We start from the raw sequence: 18,664 nt of genomic DNA, 5'->3' as shown, positions 1-18,664 counted from the left end.
CTCTAGAACCTTCTAACATTTGGAAAGCAGTGAAAGCAGCTATCTCAAATTCCTGATGGTAAAACAAATGTGTACACGAACGCAAAGAATGTGTGTCATAGAAATACAAAGCAATACAGGCTGAGAGTTGTGTAAGTATCATAAAACAGATTTAAGACAAGCATCTTAGATTCTTTCCACCTGTAGATTCATCTGCAACCAATACTGAAGGGCAAAACTAGCACTGCATTTACACAACCTTTCACAGTCCCGATTCAGCTAGTGTGTGAAACTTAACTTGCCAAGGCCATTAGGCAACATAAGCCACTACTTCCGCACCCACAGCTCCTCTTGCGATACTACTTTCTGTATAGACAGTTCAGCCAGCACTGAAGTCTAAAGGACATGCATCAGTTATAATATTAAATATATCTTAAATATCACCATGTCATTTGTTACATGTTGCAGACTGGACTCTCTGTTTAAAGGGAGGGTCCAAATTCCCTGCTAGCGACTCATTTTTAAAAAATGTTTGTAGAGGCAGTCCATATTGATTTTTTTTTTCTGTTTTTTGTTTTTGTTTTTTTACACCTGTGGCAATTTAAGCATTTTAGGTGGGCAATGTAAAAAAATAAATCAAATACCAAGAATAACTTAATCAAATCACCTGATTTTTATCCTAATCTAACTAATAAACTTGAAATGAATAGATGAAAAGAGCTACATCCAGGCCTTGTCCCGTGCCTGATAATGTCCAGCAGTGACTCAGTATGTCCTCCAATCCCTTTGAAACCTTAATCCAACTTGGCAAAAAAAAAAATGAGTAAAGACAAAGCTAAAAATTATAATTACAATTTGTAATTCCTGTGGCATCTCAGAATTTCTAAATCTCTAAATCTCTTTTTTTTTCTTTTTCATAGTAAAAGATGACCTTTGTCCTCCTCCGCTGTGCTTGGCAGAGGTTAGACATACACCTGTTGTCTAGCTCAGACTTTTTTGCTGTTTCAAATAGTTTTTGCAATCACAGAGGTGACAAAAAAAGTGCCTCTATACTTTCCATCAGTACCCAAGTGTTCAGCATTTACTGTCAACACTATAATTTACGTACTTTCATAAATGATAGTTAATTCTTTTCCCCCCCAATGTCCTTGATTCACATCTTGTTGCAGGGTAGAATAGACTGATGTCTAAGCCTAAGTAAATTACCTTTTTAATGGCATTTCCATTGCATAAACTTTCTGATGATAAATGAGTCATCACACAAAGTTAATTACATTTATTTTTGCAGAATTGCACCAGACAAGTGAGTCTGTACAGATGAAAATATGATGGAATGCGGTCTCTGCAGCGTCAACGATTCTTGTGCTTACTAGACGATCTATAAAACAGAAAACGTTCAAATTGGTTAAGCATTGCAACCTTAGAGATATAACGATAAATGAATTCTATAAAACATTTTTAGTTGTAATAATTTCATAAATATCTCTGATAATAAAATCATTTTATACTAACAGTGTTTATCCAGTTAATGAAAGCGGAGACACGGGTGAAGACAGTAGGCTTCTGATAAGTATCGCATCCCAGACCAGACACGAAGCTGGCAATACCGTGCACGTAGTATTTTCCACCATTCAAGCAGTTAAGAGGGCCACCAGAGTCACCCTGGGAAAAAAAAAGATTTATTATTTTAATTATGTAAAATGATCCTGTATTTCTTTCTGGCAGCATAGTTTTCTTCTTGTTTTGTAGGATGAAACTCACATTGCATCCAGCCTCTTTTCCATCACCACCGCACACCATGTTGTTATTCACAGTGCTGCCCCACCAGCTAGGGCTGGAGCAGGTCTGATAGTCCACCACAGGAAGGTAGGCCTGCTTAAGCACAGGAGACAGGCTACCACCGGCTGGACAAAATAAAATGGTAAGGTACATTAGTCTTTACAGAAGACACCCAGTTATGACAGTGATATTGACAGGAGATCAAACAGACAACTCACTGGCAGTGCGCCCCCATCCTGTGATGTAGCAGGGGTTGTTGTTGGGCAGAATCTGGCCAGAGGGAGGCAGAGAGCCCAGCTGGACATAATTGTTCAGGGTGGCGTCTGAGGCCAGTTTCAGCAGAGCGATATCATTCCTAAGGTAGAGAGTTAACAAAATTTGTTTTGTAAAGCCTCTAAAATTGTCTAAATTGTCTAACTCCAACCAAAATAGTTCTGGGAGGCGAATTTTGTTCATATCCTTGACCCACCACATCCATAATGTAACATTCAGACCCCAAATCAACACATTTGCCAAACATAATATTACTTAAAAAGGTAATAAATAGCTACAAACAAACAATTTTAAAAATGCTTAGGAATACAAGACATAAAGGTACTTCTCACCCCTGAGACAGTTTGTTAGCATCCCATTGGGGGTGGACATAAATGGCACTGACAGCTATGATCTGCTCTCTGCCACTGTTGCTGTTGAGGTCATGTTCACCAAGAATGACACGGAAGGTCCGGGGGCTGCAATGTTTCAGAAACATCCACAAACAAACACAACATTGTTAGCAATCAATAAGTTGGATTTCACTGCATTATACTCTTGTTTATGTTTGATTCATGTTGTTTGTTTTTCTTTTAAATCAATAAGCTAATTTTCTTTCAATGTGGCAGTTACAAATGAGGTTGTAAGATTTTTCCTCATGCTGGTGGCTTTATGAAACACGGAAATAAATCATAACTAAGTATTCGGTTAGAAGTAACCCATTGACTTTCAAGTCAGGGGTTGAATTTCATTTTACCCTCTATTGTAGAGGAGTTTATATTGGTTTTGAGGACCCTTGTTGGTTTTCTTTAGTTTTACTATGTCCATTGTTAAACCAGTTTTTTATGTTTGTTTGTTTAAATTTTCTGCCTTAATATTCTGTGAATTTTTTTTTCTGTTTTTGCATTTAGGGTGTGGATACTGTTTTTATTTCTACAATCTAGTCTGACCCTGCTTCTTTTTAGGTCGCTGGTTTCTGTCTCCTTTATGCTTTCATAGGGATTAGTTTAGTTCTTTGTGTTTCCAGACTTCTAAGATTTCTGTCATCATCCTCTCTCTCTTGAGTTTATATGTCAGTCTCTTTTTATTTTCCTATCCTGTAGTTGTTGTCAGGTCTTTGCATTTAGGTTACGATTAGTCCCCTTTGGTTATGTCTTGTTTTATCCTTTGTAGGTTTATTTTCTTTCCTATTTCAGTTTTACTTCCTGTCTGTATCCCTTTAACCCCCTTAATTGTGTTCAGTTTTTATCGTGTTCAACTGCCTCCCATTCCCCAACAATGTGTCTTTTCACCAGTCACCCCTCTGTATACTTATAGCCTATCATCCCTACTCATTTCTACCAGCTGCTGGATTTATGATTGTTCTTTTTTCTGGAGTTCATCAGCCAAAATAAACCCCTTGCCTTTTGTTTTTCAAGCCTACCTCCAGCGCCTTGCATTTGGGTCCTCTTCAGCACTTCTTCATGATAAATGACATAATAAGCCCAAATAAAACTAAAACTCCTACAGCCAAAGAATACTGCGTGAGCCTGTAGTTCATCATTTTGTTACCTGTCCACACAGTGAGCAGCAGTCATAACCCAGCCTCTCTGGATCAGAGTTCCTCCACATGTGTGGTAGTAGGAGCCGCCAGATAGGTACTGAAGAGAGATCTAAGGGAGAAACAGAAATCTCTGTGTAAAAACATTGAAGCTTAATTAAAGTTTAATTTAACAATCTGATATTTTGGCTCTGAACGACCACATGCTTTCATTTTTATTGTGAAAATCAATTGAATGTGTCATACTGGGTTACCTGCCAGGGCCAGGAGTTGGGTGCAGCCACCTCACCTCCTACAACCCTTTGATCAATGTTCATCAGATACTTGGGCTCGGCCAGCACTAGTTAAAAAAATAATGATCAGTTTATACACATTAACAGAAATCTGAAAATGTTATTTGCTTTCATCTTTCGGGAAAAGGAAAAATGATCGTCGCTAAAAGAGTGACTGAGTGAATGTACGGACGGTACAGGGCACGACAGAGAGTATGAGAATAAAACGAGACAGACGGATCAATAATGAATGGTTATATAGCACAATGTCTGCTGTCATTTTCTTACCCAAGGCTGCAAGACTTGTCAACACCAAAAACCTGAGCATGTTTGCAGTCTCAAAACGTCTGTGCAGGAACCAGTGCTGCTTTCCTTCTTTTATACCTGAACTTGACCTTCAGCTGATGTGGAAAAATGTGACTGGTCTTTCCCCTGTGACAAAACCCAGGTGTGTACCTGTGGTCTGTGTCACACAGCGCTATCACAGCCAGTTAAAAAAAACATCCCCTGCTTTGGTCAGTTGAATGTGGTCCAAAATGAACAATGTCACATGGATTGACAGTTTTATTGCTGGATAAAATGAGTCACAGTGGTTCGGAGCAGTTAAAAGGAATACATTTATAAATGTATTCTCGCTAATAGTGCGCACCACACTTATTTTGGGCAACAGCTTACAGAAAAGATATTTTCTCAAAATACTTTTGTCAGAAAAGGAGTGTAAGAATGATTCATTCTGTAAATAATGACAATAAATCATATCATAATGTCATCATATCAGATATGTATGACAGATACGTATGAAAACCTACACTGTTACCTCTCACCCAATGTCCTCAATGATTTATTAAATACAGATCATTCCCATTACAGTGCAGCATGAAATCTTAAAATAAAGTGCCTGATGTAAGAGAGGGCAAGATCTTGTGAAGACTTACATCAGAGCATAATCACATGTCCATTTGAACCAGCATGAATTATCAAGTGAGCATGGGAAAGCAAACGGCTGTGGCATCAATGGTGTAATGGCATATTCCAAAAGTACACATTAAAATGGAAAACAGGTTCACTTTTTATCTTCTAGTGTCTACAATCACCTAGACAGTATGACTGACCATGTTAGTCTCTGGAAAGTAAATCTTTTGTTATATTTTACAGTATGTTTTACAACTGTCCCATCTGGTCTGTATATTAATTAAAGAGAATATTTCTAAAGTTATTTCTAAAGAAATATAAAGAAATGAAGGATAAAGAAGACAATAATTCGTATTGTTGTTATTCATGCCTAATTTAGTTTTTTGGGTTTGTTTTTTTTTGTTGAAGCTGTTTCAATAAAACTGAACTGAAACGAAGCTAAAGGAATACTTGAGTGTGATGTCTAGATGGTACCAATTATTTACTAATGTCAAACTAAATGTAATATTAAAAAGGTAATTTAATTTTGTTTGTAGTATAAAGAGTCATTCATGATTCAGAGCAAGGTAAGCGTATACATTATTTTATAGATACAGTAGAAATATGAACTGTAAAGCTAATTGAAAACAGGACAATATTATGGGCTAACACTAGAGGGGACTAAAGACTAACAAACACTTGGCATCTCTACAAAAGGACACACACATTCCTGGTCATACAGACAGATGACAGATGTGGTCCTGATTTTGCTTTGAAAACCTCAAATATTCATGCAGGTCGATTTTAAATTCAGTCTGTAGTGTAGTGCTAATGCTACTACTGAGATTTTTTAAGAGTTCTCTCCATTCCTAACTCTGTGTTTAAATCCAGTGTGAGAACTGAGGTAAAAGTGATTTCTCTCCCTCAGTTCATCATAACCCCTCTGACATTGAACATTAGAATCACAGATGGATTACTTGATGATTTATGCACAGTAAGTCTCTAAGTAAAATACATATAATTATACTTTTAAAAGCCTTTTACTTGTTCTGAACTAGTCACGCTGATAGCGCCAACAGTAGCTTACTGAACAATGGGAATGCCTCTGATGTGTCCATATTTTATAAAACAGTCCTTAATTAGACAGAAAGTCATTAAAACTGTATGGATTTTGGATTATTGTCTTATCAGGCTATTAAAGAGATAGCTGTGCTGCCTAGTAATTGAGCTGCCCCCCTGACACACAGGGGAAAGGTCCTAATGCTGTAGGACTTCCTGACCAACAGAGGCTCCACAGTTTCATTATTTTCTCCTCGTCCTTTTCAAACTTCTTGTGTACTCCTCCACCACCCCAACCTTTTCTTGCAGAGGCATAAATCAAACGAGGAGATCAAAGACAGGAAGTACTGGGGATGTGTTAATTAAAGATGTTTGTTCTTGATACAGCTTCCCTCATTAATGAACAGTCGATTTGGTTCCCATAAAGATGTCTCACATACACGAGCAGGAAATTGAGGTTTGGAAAAAAAGATGGATGAGATGCACTGATTGTGTGTTGGGTGTGTGATAGAAAGTTGGGGAGGGCTATCACCCAGAGTAAATGTTGATTATGCCAATGTGACACTATTTAAAAAACTCTTGCCAGACTGGAGCTGACAGATTTAAACATCATTTAAATAGGAAACCACTAGCGTTACTACAACCAAATACAGTTACTCATTCCATGATGTTCTGATATTCGGTTATTACTTACCATTGGATAATGAATTTCTGTGAGGAAAGTGAGGCAATACAGTGTGTGACACAGACAACTCAGACATTTTAAGAGCTATATAAAGTAGTTTAAGGTAAATCCAAATAAGCATGAGTACAAAAGTTGCCATTACACATACTTATGACAGTCTGGTGCTGAAATATTTGATTTGTATTCCATCTTTTTGTTTCCTACGGTCCATCATTTTCCTGTGAATTTAAAGCTGTATTTTTGTTTCTTTTTTTATTTAATCAATTTGCACTAGTAGAGCACATGGCAAACACAGCACTGAACATATAAAAAAAGAATAAAACAAAAAAATGTGAATTTCTTGTAAATGAAGTTCTTGAAAGTACAATTACAAAAAAAACCTCCAAAACTTATGAAGAGTGGCTTGTAAGGGGTGAAAACCTTTCTCTCTAAAAAGAACACAGCAGCCTGGCTTAGGTTTGCATGTCCTTTCAGTATAGTGGAGACTGAGAATAAGAATAAAAATAAAAATAAGAGTAAGACTAGAGTGTGGATGTTTGCCCATCATGCACAACACCACTTCTGACAAAAACAAAGCATGTTCATACAAACACCTCTTACCAACTGTCAAGCACGATGGTGGCGGGATGATGATGATTTGGGCTTGTTTTTCAGTAACAGTATAACAAAGTATCCTAGAGCCAGGAGTGAGGCTGTAATCCAACAGCTAAAGCTTTACCAATATTGTATTATGTAACAAAACAGCAATCCCAAGCAGCAACAAATGTATAGCTGAATGACTGAAAAACAATCAAGATGCTGCAAAGACCCCATCAGTAAATACCTTAAAATGGTCCTGAAGAGAGCTGTGGATTAATGCCCACAAACCTTAATGAAGTGAAACAACATTGTGAAGAAGACTGGGTCTAAATTCATATTCGTAATCATAGGGAAAAAGATTATTTCAAGTTATTGCTGCTAAAGATGGTTTTACAAGTTACTGATTCATTAGGTGTGTGTAGTGTTTTGTTTTTTTACAGAACTGTACACAATCCTGTGAAAACTGCAGGAGCAGACAAACAGAGCAGACATTTTTGCATCATTGCTTCTTGCACGTGAGCATAGCATTAACTTGCTCTACTAATATTAAATATATTCCCTGAAATCTTACTGGACAACGTTTAACAGAGTTATAGTTTCCATTGTTATTTAGTCACTGGCAATGCAGTCCTGTCTTTTATTTTTGTTGATGGGCACAAGATTCCTGGGTTGTCTAAGACAACACTGAATTCCTTGAAACACAAAGATTTTACAGAAGGCTCTCTGTGATTACCTACATAACACTCTTGCACTTGATGAACATCTGTCAAGCCCACAAATAAAAACAGAACAGCACCATTTGCACCATCTCACAGCACCTAAGAGTATTAACACTGGTTTGTCTTTCAACTCTTTGTTGTAGTGGTGTAACTTGTTTATATGTAAGGTTTAAGGAGTTGCAGCACTAGATTACTGCAAGGCATAGCACTAATCTATACAGTCTACTAGAGCTGACAGTGTATTAGCACTTCTCCCTGCTGGCCAGGGAAATGTGGAGGGATGCATCAATGCTTCCATGTGTCCTGCTGGGTGACAGCAGTGAAACTGATCCACTGGGCTGTTTGCAACCTTTAATTGCAATTACACCAAAGTGAAAACAATCAATACAGCCTCCCACTACCCCATGCACCCCCCACCCCTCTCTCTCTCTCTCTCAGTCGAGCTTCCTCAGGAGCTCATTTTTCTTCTCATGTTTCCGTCCTCATTCTTCTCAGTCTGCTCATTTCTATAGATCTGGCAAAAAAATGTGCCTCATAGGCGGTGGAGTAATGCGGTCTATGGGGGCAGGGACAAAGTGGTGCAGCAGTAATGCTGCTTAAGAAAGATGATCTGCTGTAGTTACGAGTACTTGATTGATCCTTTGGAGTATTGTTCATCTATCTCTGTCCTACAGGGGCTGCTGCTACTTTAACCTTTAGCTTCCTGTTCCCTCTTCCGTCTGCTTTGGCCTCAGGTGCTGCCAGAGCGCCAGGTCCCAGGCCTTGGTTGAAGCAGTGATGGGGTCTACTGGAGTGGAAAAGGAGGCTGCTGCTCCAAGCTTCCTTCACAGAGTGATAGAGGGGAAAGGAGATTAAAAACTGACCTACCATATTGCTTCACACTGTGTGTTCTAACAATAGGGTCATTACACAGCCTTCAAAAGCTGAAACCAAAAACCATTAACTGAAGAATAAAGGTTCAACAATATCAAAATTAGAAGACACAGAGGATATCTCACAAAGAAACTACCAAACGCAGTTAGCATTAGCACACAAACTGATTAGCATATTTAAAAAGTGATGCAGTAAGTAAAAAACATTTATGGTTATTTATAGCCGTCAACTGTTTTTTTTAATTATTATTATTTTTAACAAGGAAATCTAATTATAATAACAAACAGTGAACAGGGCTTGTAAAGCTCTTTTGTAATGCATAGTTTTATTGCACTGCATGTTTATACCTGACACTGGTTGACGATATAATTACTCCCAGAGGGAAAGGAGAGGAAAAATATGTCAATTAGTGCATTTTCTAGACTGTCAGCTAGCTTGAATAAGTGTGCTGTGATAAGAGTAACTTTCGTTCGTTTCCAGACTAACATGTCACTACACAAATTGTCAAATTCTTTTGTGTCATTACCATTTTCTTTTGTTCTGTGTTTTGCTTTTAACAATACAAAGGAAGAGATATTTATTTGAATACCTGCTTAATTCGTAAGTTTAGTTACTTACAAAGAAAGAAACAGTCTCTAATTTGTATAATAGTTTTGTTTTAAATAGAGAGACGGAATACCAATAAAAAAAAATCCAGGGAAAAAGCCACATTACAAAGGTATTAATTGATTGATCACATATAATTCTGGCTCCCACAGATTGGCTGTGTGCCCATGTGTGCCCACAGATTATAATAAGTCAATTACAGATACTCTTGATCTCAACTTGTAATGCGTACAAAGCGCGCTTGTCCATAGAATTCTTCCACTCTAACATCTCCACCATTATGGGTAAAAGCTGTCAAAGGACATCAGGGACCTGTAGACCTATAGACCTGCACGAGGCTGGAATTTAGTGTAAGACGAAGCTTGGTGAGAAGGTGACAACTGTTGCAATTATTTGGAAATAGATGAAAATGACCATCAGTCTAGAGCACCATGCAAAGGTTGCCTCAGGGGGTGTGGATAAAGGTACTTGGGACCACAGTTACCAACAGTACTATTGGTAATGCACTACACCATAATAGATCGAAATGTTGCAGTGCCTGTAAGGTCTCCCTGATCAAGAAGCCAAATATACAGGCCCATATTATGTTTTCCAGGTAGGAGCCAATTCATTGGGTAAAATATTGGATGAGCATCTCCTTCCCTCCCTAGGACAGTAAGGATGGATCATGAATGGATCTTCTGGCATGACAATGACCCAAACCATAAAATCAAGGCAACAAAGGAATGGCTATAGAAGAAGCACATTAGGGTGAATGCCTAGCAAGACTCCAGATCTCAATCTGATAGAAAATCTGTAGACCCAGCTGAAACTTCAAGACACCAAGAGACAGCCAAGAAACCTAAAGAATTTAGAGAGCCGTTGGTAACACATTTTATCATAATGGATTGAAAGAGGAGTGGACCAGAATCCCTCCAGAGATTAGTGCAAACCTGTTGTCCAACTACAAGAAACCTCTTACAGTTGTGCCTGCCAAAACGTGTTTCCACACCAAGTACTCGTCTTTTGCTGGAGGCTCAAATACCTTTTTCACTTAATGACATGCAAATCAGTTTACGTTTATGTAATGTGATTTTTGCTTTTTGTTTTTTTTTTCTTATCGGTTGTTCAGTTGAACAGTAGTTTCTGTCCATGACAATGAAACTACTGTACAAATTAGAGGCTGTTTGTTTCTTTGTAAGTGAGCAGACTTATAAATTCAGCAGGGAATCAAATAATTATTTCCCCCACTGTGATAAACCATCAGTGGTAACACAAATCAGATATGTTACAACAGGGAATAAAAGTGCTGAAATTGGGTTGTTTGATGTCTGAGGATGATGCTAGTTGAACAACACAGCTCTGACATTAAGCAAACCTCAGATTTCGAAATCTATTGTGTATTCTGTCAATCACTTTTTACCACTGACAATTAAGTACAGAGAGACAGAATGCAATCTCGAGGCTTCATTGGTCTGTGCAATATTACTTTCATGCATGACTACTGTCTACATTATGAGAGGAGGCTGGAGAGGAGAAAATTAACTTGGACCTTAGCAATTTCGTCAAAGGAAATGAAGTTTGGATGGCGAGTGCATTAATGATAACACTGTGTTCGAGTTACAGAATGTACAAAATCCAAGGCAAAAAAACTTTGAATTGTAATATGACCTAAAGCTTCCTGGTACCATAAAGAAGAAAATAACAAGATATGATTTGATAGAGAGGATATTTTATGTAATGCTACAAACCCATGCCCTAGCCCATGGTAAATAGTGCATATTTACTAATACAGCGCATATATAAGTTGGCTTTTCTTGACTGGCACACTCACACACTGTGCTTGATTTTACTGAAAACAGACACTGATCCATTCATAGAAGTAGCTCCTATTTCAGCCTTTCATTTTGCCCTGTAGGGATAACATTATGGGTTAAAATTAATTGAGGCCAATGTGGCTCATAAAAAGAACTCTTCGTATATCTATATAAACAGTATTCACTGTGTATCTCTCAGAACCGAGTTTAACAAAACAGCAGGTTATAATTTAAATACAGAACCTGAAAAGTCTGCCATTAAATGTTTAATCATCAATTGGAACTTATTAAGAATACTCTAAACACCACTAGAGGTATGCTTTGTGGTCAGCAATAAAAAGCAATTGCTGGCAATTTAATTTTCAATTATTGCTTCAATAAAACGCATTCTTTTTATGTCATATCATAGGCTAGCTGCCAATTTTTTAAACCCATATCTTGTGCATGCAGTAATACAATATTTTCTTTTCTTCAGTTCCACTGCAGCAGAATACTGCACAGAGGACCACCAATGAAATAGGAGACATAGCCAGAGAGGTGTGTGGGGTGTTGGATGAGGCCTGGATGTGAATATTTAATTAGCTGTTAATGAAAAGAAGTCATTAGGCTTAATTCCTCCTTAAGGCTAATTTAAACGTTCTTTTGCACTTCTCATGAGAGCAGAAGTCAGTGTGCAAGGCAACAGGGAGGAGTTCCTATGCTGTCCCATAATGAGGCTTCAGCTGTGGACAATAGCCAATCACTCAAAATTGTGTAGCAGTAATGAGCGCACAAATCATCACCAAATACACAATTAGAGGCAATTGTGAGCAGCTTGATTTGCTCATGAGAAATATAAAAAAGAACCATTTGCTTACCTTTGAAAATATGTAAAATGTAAATGTAGCCACGTTGTTCCAGATGCCGGTGCAGAAAGAAGATGTGTCTGGGAGCTAAAGTACTTGTAACAGCTCATTAACTGGAACATTTCACTGGTTTTGCCTGGTTCCATACAAGTGCAAAATAAGTCTAAAGGTCTTGCATTACCATCTTTCCAAATATCTTATGACACTCATGGTAGCTCAAGCCTGAGGCTGTGAATCCACAAAGTTTGTGGATAATAATTCTAAAACTTTTCTTCCAGGGGCAGAGAATCAATCTTGCAGCAGAGAGAGTTGATGCTGTATTAGACTGGAGACACAGATGAATAACCCATGTTCAGATGCAATCAGCTACACTAAGAGGGGCAGAAATAGAAAGTGGCACAATGACACTACCTACTCATCCACAAATTACCTTCCAATATGTCTTTTAACTTAGCCAACAAGACACTGCTATCAGCGTGGCTTGAAAGGTTAAGCCTTTAAGTAATGCCTCTAAATAGATATCACTGAATAAGTGCATGTCAAACTTGAAAATCAAATTAGAATGACTGTTTTCCATCTTTATGCCAATTCCTTATCACACTGTACTTCTGTTGGTTTAACTATGGCTTTCATTCATAAAGACACACTGCAAGCTATTCCCTTGAGACCCTGAGTTGTCAGTTGCTGGCATATAAATAGATTCATGATGAGATGCAATGTTTCTGGTGAGAATGTCTCAATTGTGATTTGCTCTTCAAAACCATAGCTGGAGTATAAAAGGAGGTTACAGGCCATGTGGAGAAGCATAACCTTCGTAGAGTTGGTATGGCATATCTTGAAGGAGAAAGTATCTTTGTGAACTGCGTCACTCGACACACCTGGGGATTTTGAGGCTTTCTAGAGATGAATTATCCTGTTGTCAATAAAAGTGTCCTTGACTGATAATGATCATTGCCCATCGGCCCACATTTGTCTGGGCTGAAACCTGCAGATATTCATTATTAGATCTAATGACCATCTGTCTGTTAAGTCCTTGTCTGTCACAGTCTGGTGATGTCATTCTCTGGACCAGCGCCATGAGAAGACAACAGTTGCTTGGAAGCCATTTTGGTGTGGATGGGAAACTGACTCAAATCATCAGGGTCAAGAGCCTCTTGCTCCCTCTGTGTCCTGTTTGCCCAATGATAACTAAAGAGACTTGTCAATGGGACTCCAGAGTGTATTCATATTCAATGCCAGCTCCCTCTGAGTTGGTTGGCACAGCACATAGCCTTGGCCAAAGTAAAAGCCAATCTACATGGAGTGAGCTGAAAGGAGAGGAGGACACAAGAGAGAGGAGAGAAGAGACTGGGTAATCTTCCCCTGTGTGTAAGCTACTCTCGCCACTAGTGTAATCTAAATGAAATATTAAAAGAGACTCAGCCTCACAAAGTGTTATGGAAACAAACCTCTTGTTTCCCATGTGCTAACATGAACTACTTCGATGTGGAAGTGCTCTACACTAGTCTGCATGCAGTATAGCTGTAGAAATATGTAATTGGGGCTACAACCACTTGCATTACTGCACAGTTAAATGTAGTGAAAAGAAAGTTATGCTCTACAGTGTGCTGCTCTTATGGGTTTTTGCGCATGCGCTATTTAAATTGGCCGTTCACGCAGCTACTGTGCTTTTGCTTGTAATTTTACTTAGCACTGCAAATGCAGTATGATTACTATTAAGCAGATTGACAAATCTAAACATGAAGTGATATTTTAAACTACTGGTCTTTTAAATAAATTCTTAGCAGAAAACACAGGCTCTGAATGACTACTCAATGATCTTGTACTATCATGGAAATGCATAAAGACAGCATGCTGCTTTGGGGATATTTTAACAAATAAAACTGTTAATTACAGGAATAATAACTGGGCTTAGTGGCCATTTTTCAGACTTCATGGGGTAAAATGACATGTGAAATAGGAAAACCAGTCTTACAACACCTAAAATGACTTCAGGAAATTGGAGCATGACACATATGAATTTTCCATGATACCATGCTGCAATGAAACATTAGCTTAAATGACAACTTCTGCTGGTAACAGCAGTTGACATGTTGAGAAAACTGAGGGGGAAAGATACCATGACAAGAAGGTGGAGATATGTAAAATATGAGAAAAGGACGGCAAAGAATGGTTAAGGTTAATTCATATTTTGCATGCCACATTTTTAACTTGTTAGTGTGAGCAAGACTGGCTTTCTTATGACATAAACCTATAGGCTACAGTTCCAGACACTAACACAAATCCCTATCCTAGGACATACATATAATCTTCATTTTACAAACATAAACAGGTAGAAATTGAGGCTATAAGTCTGACTGCTCATCACAGCTTTTGTTACCTGTTGAAAATAAGGGTCTGGCTGCTAGGCTGGCGTCAGCAAATAATCAACTTAGAATAGAATAGAATAGAATAGCCTTTATTGTCATTGTACAGAGTACAACGAAATTGGAGTGCCACTCCCTTGGTGCAAGTTTCAATAATAAATATAAATGTAAAATATAAAAAGTACAAAAAAAACAATCGTAAGTACTCAAACAATAGTATGTACAATATATACAGGATAGCAGCATTAATATAATGACAGTATGAATAGCAGCATAATATAATGACAGTGACGGTATGGAATAGGTTCAATTGTTTTTGTGCTTATTTACTACGGTGATAGCTCTGGGAAAGAAGCTATCCCTGAATCTGTTTGTCCTGGTTTTATGTGACCTGTACCGTCGGCCTGACGGTAATAGTTCAAACAGTTGGTTGCTGGGGTGAGAGTGGTCCTTGATGATATTGCCAGCTCTGCTGAGGTACCGAGAGTTTGCAGTGACCTCCAGGCTGGGCAGAGAGCAGCCAGTGATCTTCTGGGCTGTGTTGATGACCCTTTAACTTTAACATCCCTCTGGGTTTTTGGCCAGCTTTATGCTAGCATGCTGTCTGTATAGATGCTTGCAAAGAGCCAAAGTTCTGTTTAATGCGGTTCTTTCTGTCCCGAATGCAGTTTCCACTTCATCATCACTTTGTGCAATAAAACTAAAAAAAAATGTCCATACTACAACTCCTCAAAATATATTAAAGTACCGCTCCACCATTTCCATCCTCCCACACATAAATTGAAACAAGCTGATTGCAGGAAGAAGAAAAAAACATGTTTGTTTGATGATTTTTTTTCTTTCTATCCATTTGGGGCCCAAAACATTTGCAACACAAGTGACGACTGACGACATAACTGTAACTGTAATGAAATTATTACATTACACTAATATGTTACATTATGAAATGTAGTCTGTTATTACTGCAACTTCTGCATGTGTTCTGTTTCACGTGTGAGTAAAGTTTGAAATGGACACAGCGAGTCCATTACATGCTTTGCCGTGATACCAGGTTGCACTGTAACACCATCACCAGCCTGAACAGTTTTTCCAATCCTGTATTTTCCAGCCTTGTTGAGAACGTGCAACTACCCAACAATCACGTCACATTTTAAGTGACTAAATCACCTTTCTTTATTTTCTAATGCTCACTTTGAGGTCTTGAGCACATTGGTTAATTAGATATTTGTAATCTAGCAGTTGAATAGCTTTACCTAACAAAATGGGCGGTGGGTGTATGTCCATCTTATATATACAGTCTACACTTAAAAAGTTGACCAAATCCTGTATTATAGTAACAAAGAGTAAAACAGTAAGTAAATTAGAATAATTCACACAACAAGTCTGGTGCAAAGGTAATGATTTTCTGCTTAGGTCATTTATCTTTTAAAGTGTTTGTTTAGGCCTTTAGGATAACTAAAAATTCTCTTTCCTTTAGTAGGCTAGCTCATTGTTTTCTTGGTAGTTTAGCTAAAGCAGGCTAAGTAATTTTACCCAAAAATGTAACTAAACTTAAACTAAGGTGATTTTTTCCTGAATTCACGGAAAATGGTATTTTCCTAGAACCTTCTTACTCACGGACATATCATTTCAGGAAAAGGAAAAAAAAAAATCAGAGTCATTATCATTGCATTGTTGTGGACGCAGTTCGGAGGAGGGAATGGATTATGGAAGGGATTATTAGAAAAATAGGGTTTCCATTTATGTAACCCAAAAAAATTGTATTTAAAAAAGTAATAAATGTTGAGCTCATAAAATAAGTCAAACTCATCTCAACTCAGGCAAAGACTGCAAACTTAACAAACCAAATGACTGCCCAAATAAACATAACTGACCTAAACATGAAATGACACACAAGGGGTAACTAAACAAAACACAATTGTAAACAACAAACAATGCAGTGTAGTTTGGTTTGTTAATAAACTAAACACCAAAGAAGAAAATCAAAAACCACTAAACCCTAAACTCAATATTTAACTAAGTACAAATACTTTGTTTTTAAATTAAAGAAAACACACATTGTCCCCTTCAGCAAGAAGTGGTGGTGCAGTCCAATTATCCCGCTTTGCATTTAGTGGTTTCAAACCCTGGCTGCCATCTTTTGTCCAGCAACTCCCAGGGATAATGGCAGGTAAGAAATAAAAGACAAAGGTTAGTCAAAAATCAAAGTAATGAAGTGGTATGAATACATAAGTAAACTAAATGTGTGCGCTTACAAATAGAACAAATGTATCCAAACCAATCAATAAAGTTCTTGGAAACTAAAGTGTGTTATTGTGTTCAAACAAAGGAATGAAAACACAAGAGTTACCAATTTTAGAGTGTGGCCATGGGTTTGGCCATCACAAAGTCTAGAACTGTATTTAAAAACTGCACAATCAGTCTGTGTATGAAGGAAAATGTAATTTTATATTTGAATGTCTGTGGCAGGGATCCATTCATGTTTTAAACCTTGTCTATTCTGCTTTTATGCATACCATACAAACAATGCACTTTAGAAATGATAAAAAGTCAGACATAATGCATAATCTTTAAGGATGACAAAATATATAAGTGTACAAAGACACTGTGGCATAAACATAGCTGTTCTAGTGATTATTCATGAGAAGCCGTTGTAAAAGACTGCCTATAAACCCAAAGTTTCTTTTAATTTTCCAAGCTTCCAAGATTTCTCTTATAAAATATATGTCCACTTTCACAGAGACGCTGATGAAAATATATTCATAAGCAGTTATTGATATCTTGAAAGTCTAAGCAGAACTGAACCAGAAAAGGCCCACTGAAAAATTACTTTGACAGGAAGGGCTATCTATCCAGGTTTGTAGAGAATTTTGCCATTTTCTTCAGAGCAATGTAAATGGATAGGAGTATCCTCTCACTGGGCTTCTTTAGCATTACCCAATAGAAAACCATAATAAAAACTAAATTTAGGCAAGTATACATCCCATCACCTGCTATCAAAATCCACCTCAGGAATTTAATATCTGCAGTAATATCAAACCCATGTATGTCACTTTGGCACAGTGTCTACCCAGAATACGCATCACCTCACTGGAACAGAGCAGGGATCATCTTTCCAGCAATGATGATCAATATAAGGCGCAGGGTTTATAGATGACTGCCACATTGTCACAGTCAATACTATGGCAAATGGCAATCATGGACGCATTATGAACAATTTCATGGGTGAGCTCCCCTTTCTTCTTAGCAATACAGTTTCTATGACAGATTTGGCGCTGGCACTCTGGTGACACATCTGCTTTATTAGCTGTGTTTGGCTCACTTGCTCAATCGGACGTATTTGGATGTTCCACCCAATCAGCTAAACAGAATTGGTGAAGCAGTTGAGAAAATATATCAGTTAGGTGATTTCTATGAGCTTATGCACAACTGCATGTGTGTGAGCATGCCTATGCTGTATAAGCATGCATCAGTCATCTGTATGTGTAGCTCAATATGCTGAGACTCTGTATATGTGTGCATTTTTTTTTTCTTTTTGTGCCTATATGTACTTGAGTGTTTGTTTACTTTTAGCAACCTCTCCTCCCTCTGGTTGGTAGCTGTCGGGTCAGATAAAGAAGGGCATAGCCATAACTCTGTTTGATGAGTAAAATACACTCTTTTTATTTTGGTTTCCGCCCCTTGGAGAATATATATGCCACAACACTGACTCAATGTTTACTGTTTTGAATTTGCAGCCAGAGAGAACTGACACTGTGTTGATGAGCTGCTAGATACATCGGAAAAAAATGCTTACAACCTGGAAATTTCAAAGTGAATACGCTCAAAAGCCATGTTTCAGAGGCTTCCACTGCCAGCACTGAATACAAATTAATGGGGAAAAAATGAAAGAAAGAAAGAAAATGCATACAGATTTTTAAGTTGAATACACCAAAACATCAGGAAAATGGATTCAGAAACCCTGAACTCAAAGACAGCACAGAGGCACTAATCATGGGAGCACAAGAACAAGCTCTGACCACAAAATCCATAGAGGCTGGGGTCTATTACACCAGCAAGACTCCAGGTGCAGGCTGTGTAAAGATGCCCCTGAGACATTGCAGCACATAACGGCAATACCCTCTAGGGTGGTGGAGAATGGCCGAGCTGAGATCCCATGGGACTTCCAGATACAGAGGGACAAAATGGTGATGGCTAACCAGCCAGACAGAGTGGTGGTAGACAAACAGAAGAAGACGGCCGTAGATGGCAGCAACATCAGGAAGAAGGAACACAAGAAGCTTGACAAGTACCAAGGGCTCAGAGAAGAGTTTGAGAAGATGTTGAGGGTGAAGGTAACAGTGGTCCCAGTGGTAATCGAAGCACTAGGTGCAGCGACTCCCAAGCTAGTTGAGTGGCTCCAGCAGATCCCAGGAACAACATC

At 38.1% G+C, this 18,664-nt stretch overlaps 1 protein-coding gene across 1 annotated transcript; it reads right to left on the bottom strand.

Moving 5' to 3' along the window:
- Nucleotides 1–1,240: 1,240 nt before the first annotated feature.
- LOC102194034 (elastase-1-like) lies at nucleotides 1,241–4,197 on the bottom strand. Its single transcript, XM_005729839.1, has 8 exons — nucleotides 4,111–4,197; nucleotides 3,805–3,890; nucleotides 3,562–3,662; nucleotides 2,364–2,489; nucleotides 1,977–2,113; nucleotides 1,741–1,883; nucleotides 1,492–1,641; nucleotides 1,241–1,357 (listed from the first exon to the last, which is right to left on the bottom strand). Exons 1-8 carry the CDS (start codon nucleotides 4,148–4,150, stop codon nucleotides 1,349–1,351), a joined length of 792 nt encoding a protein of 263 aa, XP_005729896.1. The 5' UTR covers nucleotides 4,151–4,197; the 3' UTR covers nucleotides 1,241–1,348.
- Between the last annotated feature and the right edge of the window lie 14,467 nt (nucleotides 4,198–18,664).

Source organism: Pundamilia nyererei, unplaced genomic scaffold (assembly GCF_000239375.1).
Source record: "Pundamilia nyererei isolate P.nyererei 1_Seehausen unplaced genomic scaffold, PunNye1.0 scaffold00034, whole genome shotgun sequence".
NCBI classification, from domain to species: domain Eukaryota; kingdom Metazoa; phylum Chordata; class Actinopteri; order Cichliformes; family Cichlidae; genus Pundamilia; species Pundamilia nyererei.
The sequence above is the reverse complement of the archived record's forward strand: the minus strand, read 5'-3'. Positions and strand labels throughout refer to the sequence as shown.

Coding starts and splice junctions, on each gene's coding strand:
- LOC102194034 (XM_005729839.1), bottom strand. CDS start 4,150: ATGCTCAGGTTTTTGGTGTTGACAAGTCTTGCAGCCTTGG. Junction 3,663..3,804: donor CCAACTCCTGGCCCTGGCAG/GTAACCCAGTAT, acceptor TTTCTCCCTTAG/ATCTCTCTTCAGTACCTATC. Junction 2,490..3,561: donor GCTGCTCACTGTGTGGACAG/GTAACAAAATGA, acceptor GAAACATTGCAG/CCCCCGGACCTTCCGTGTCA.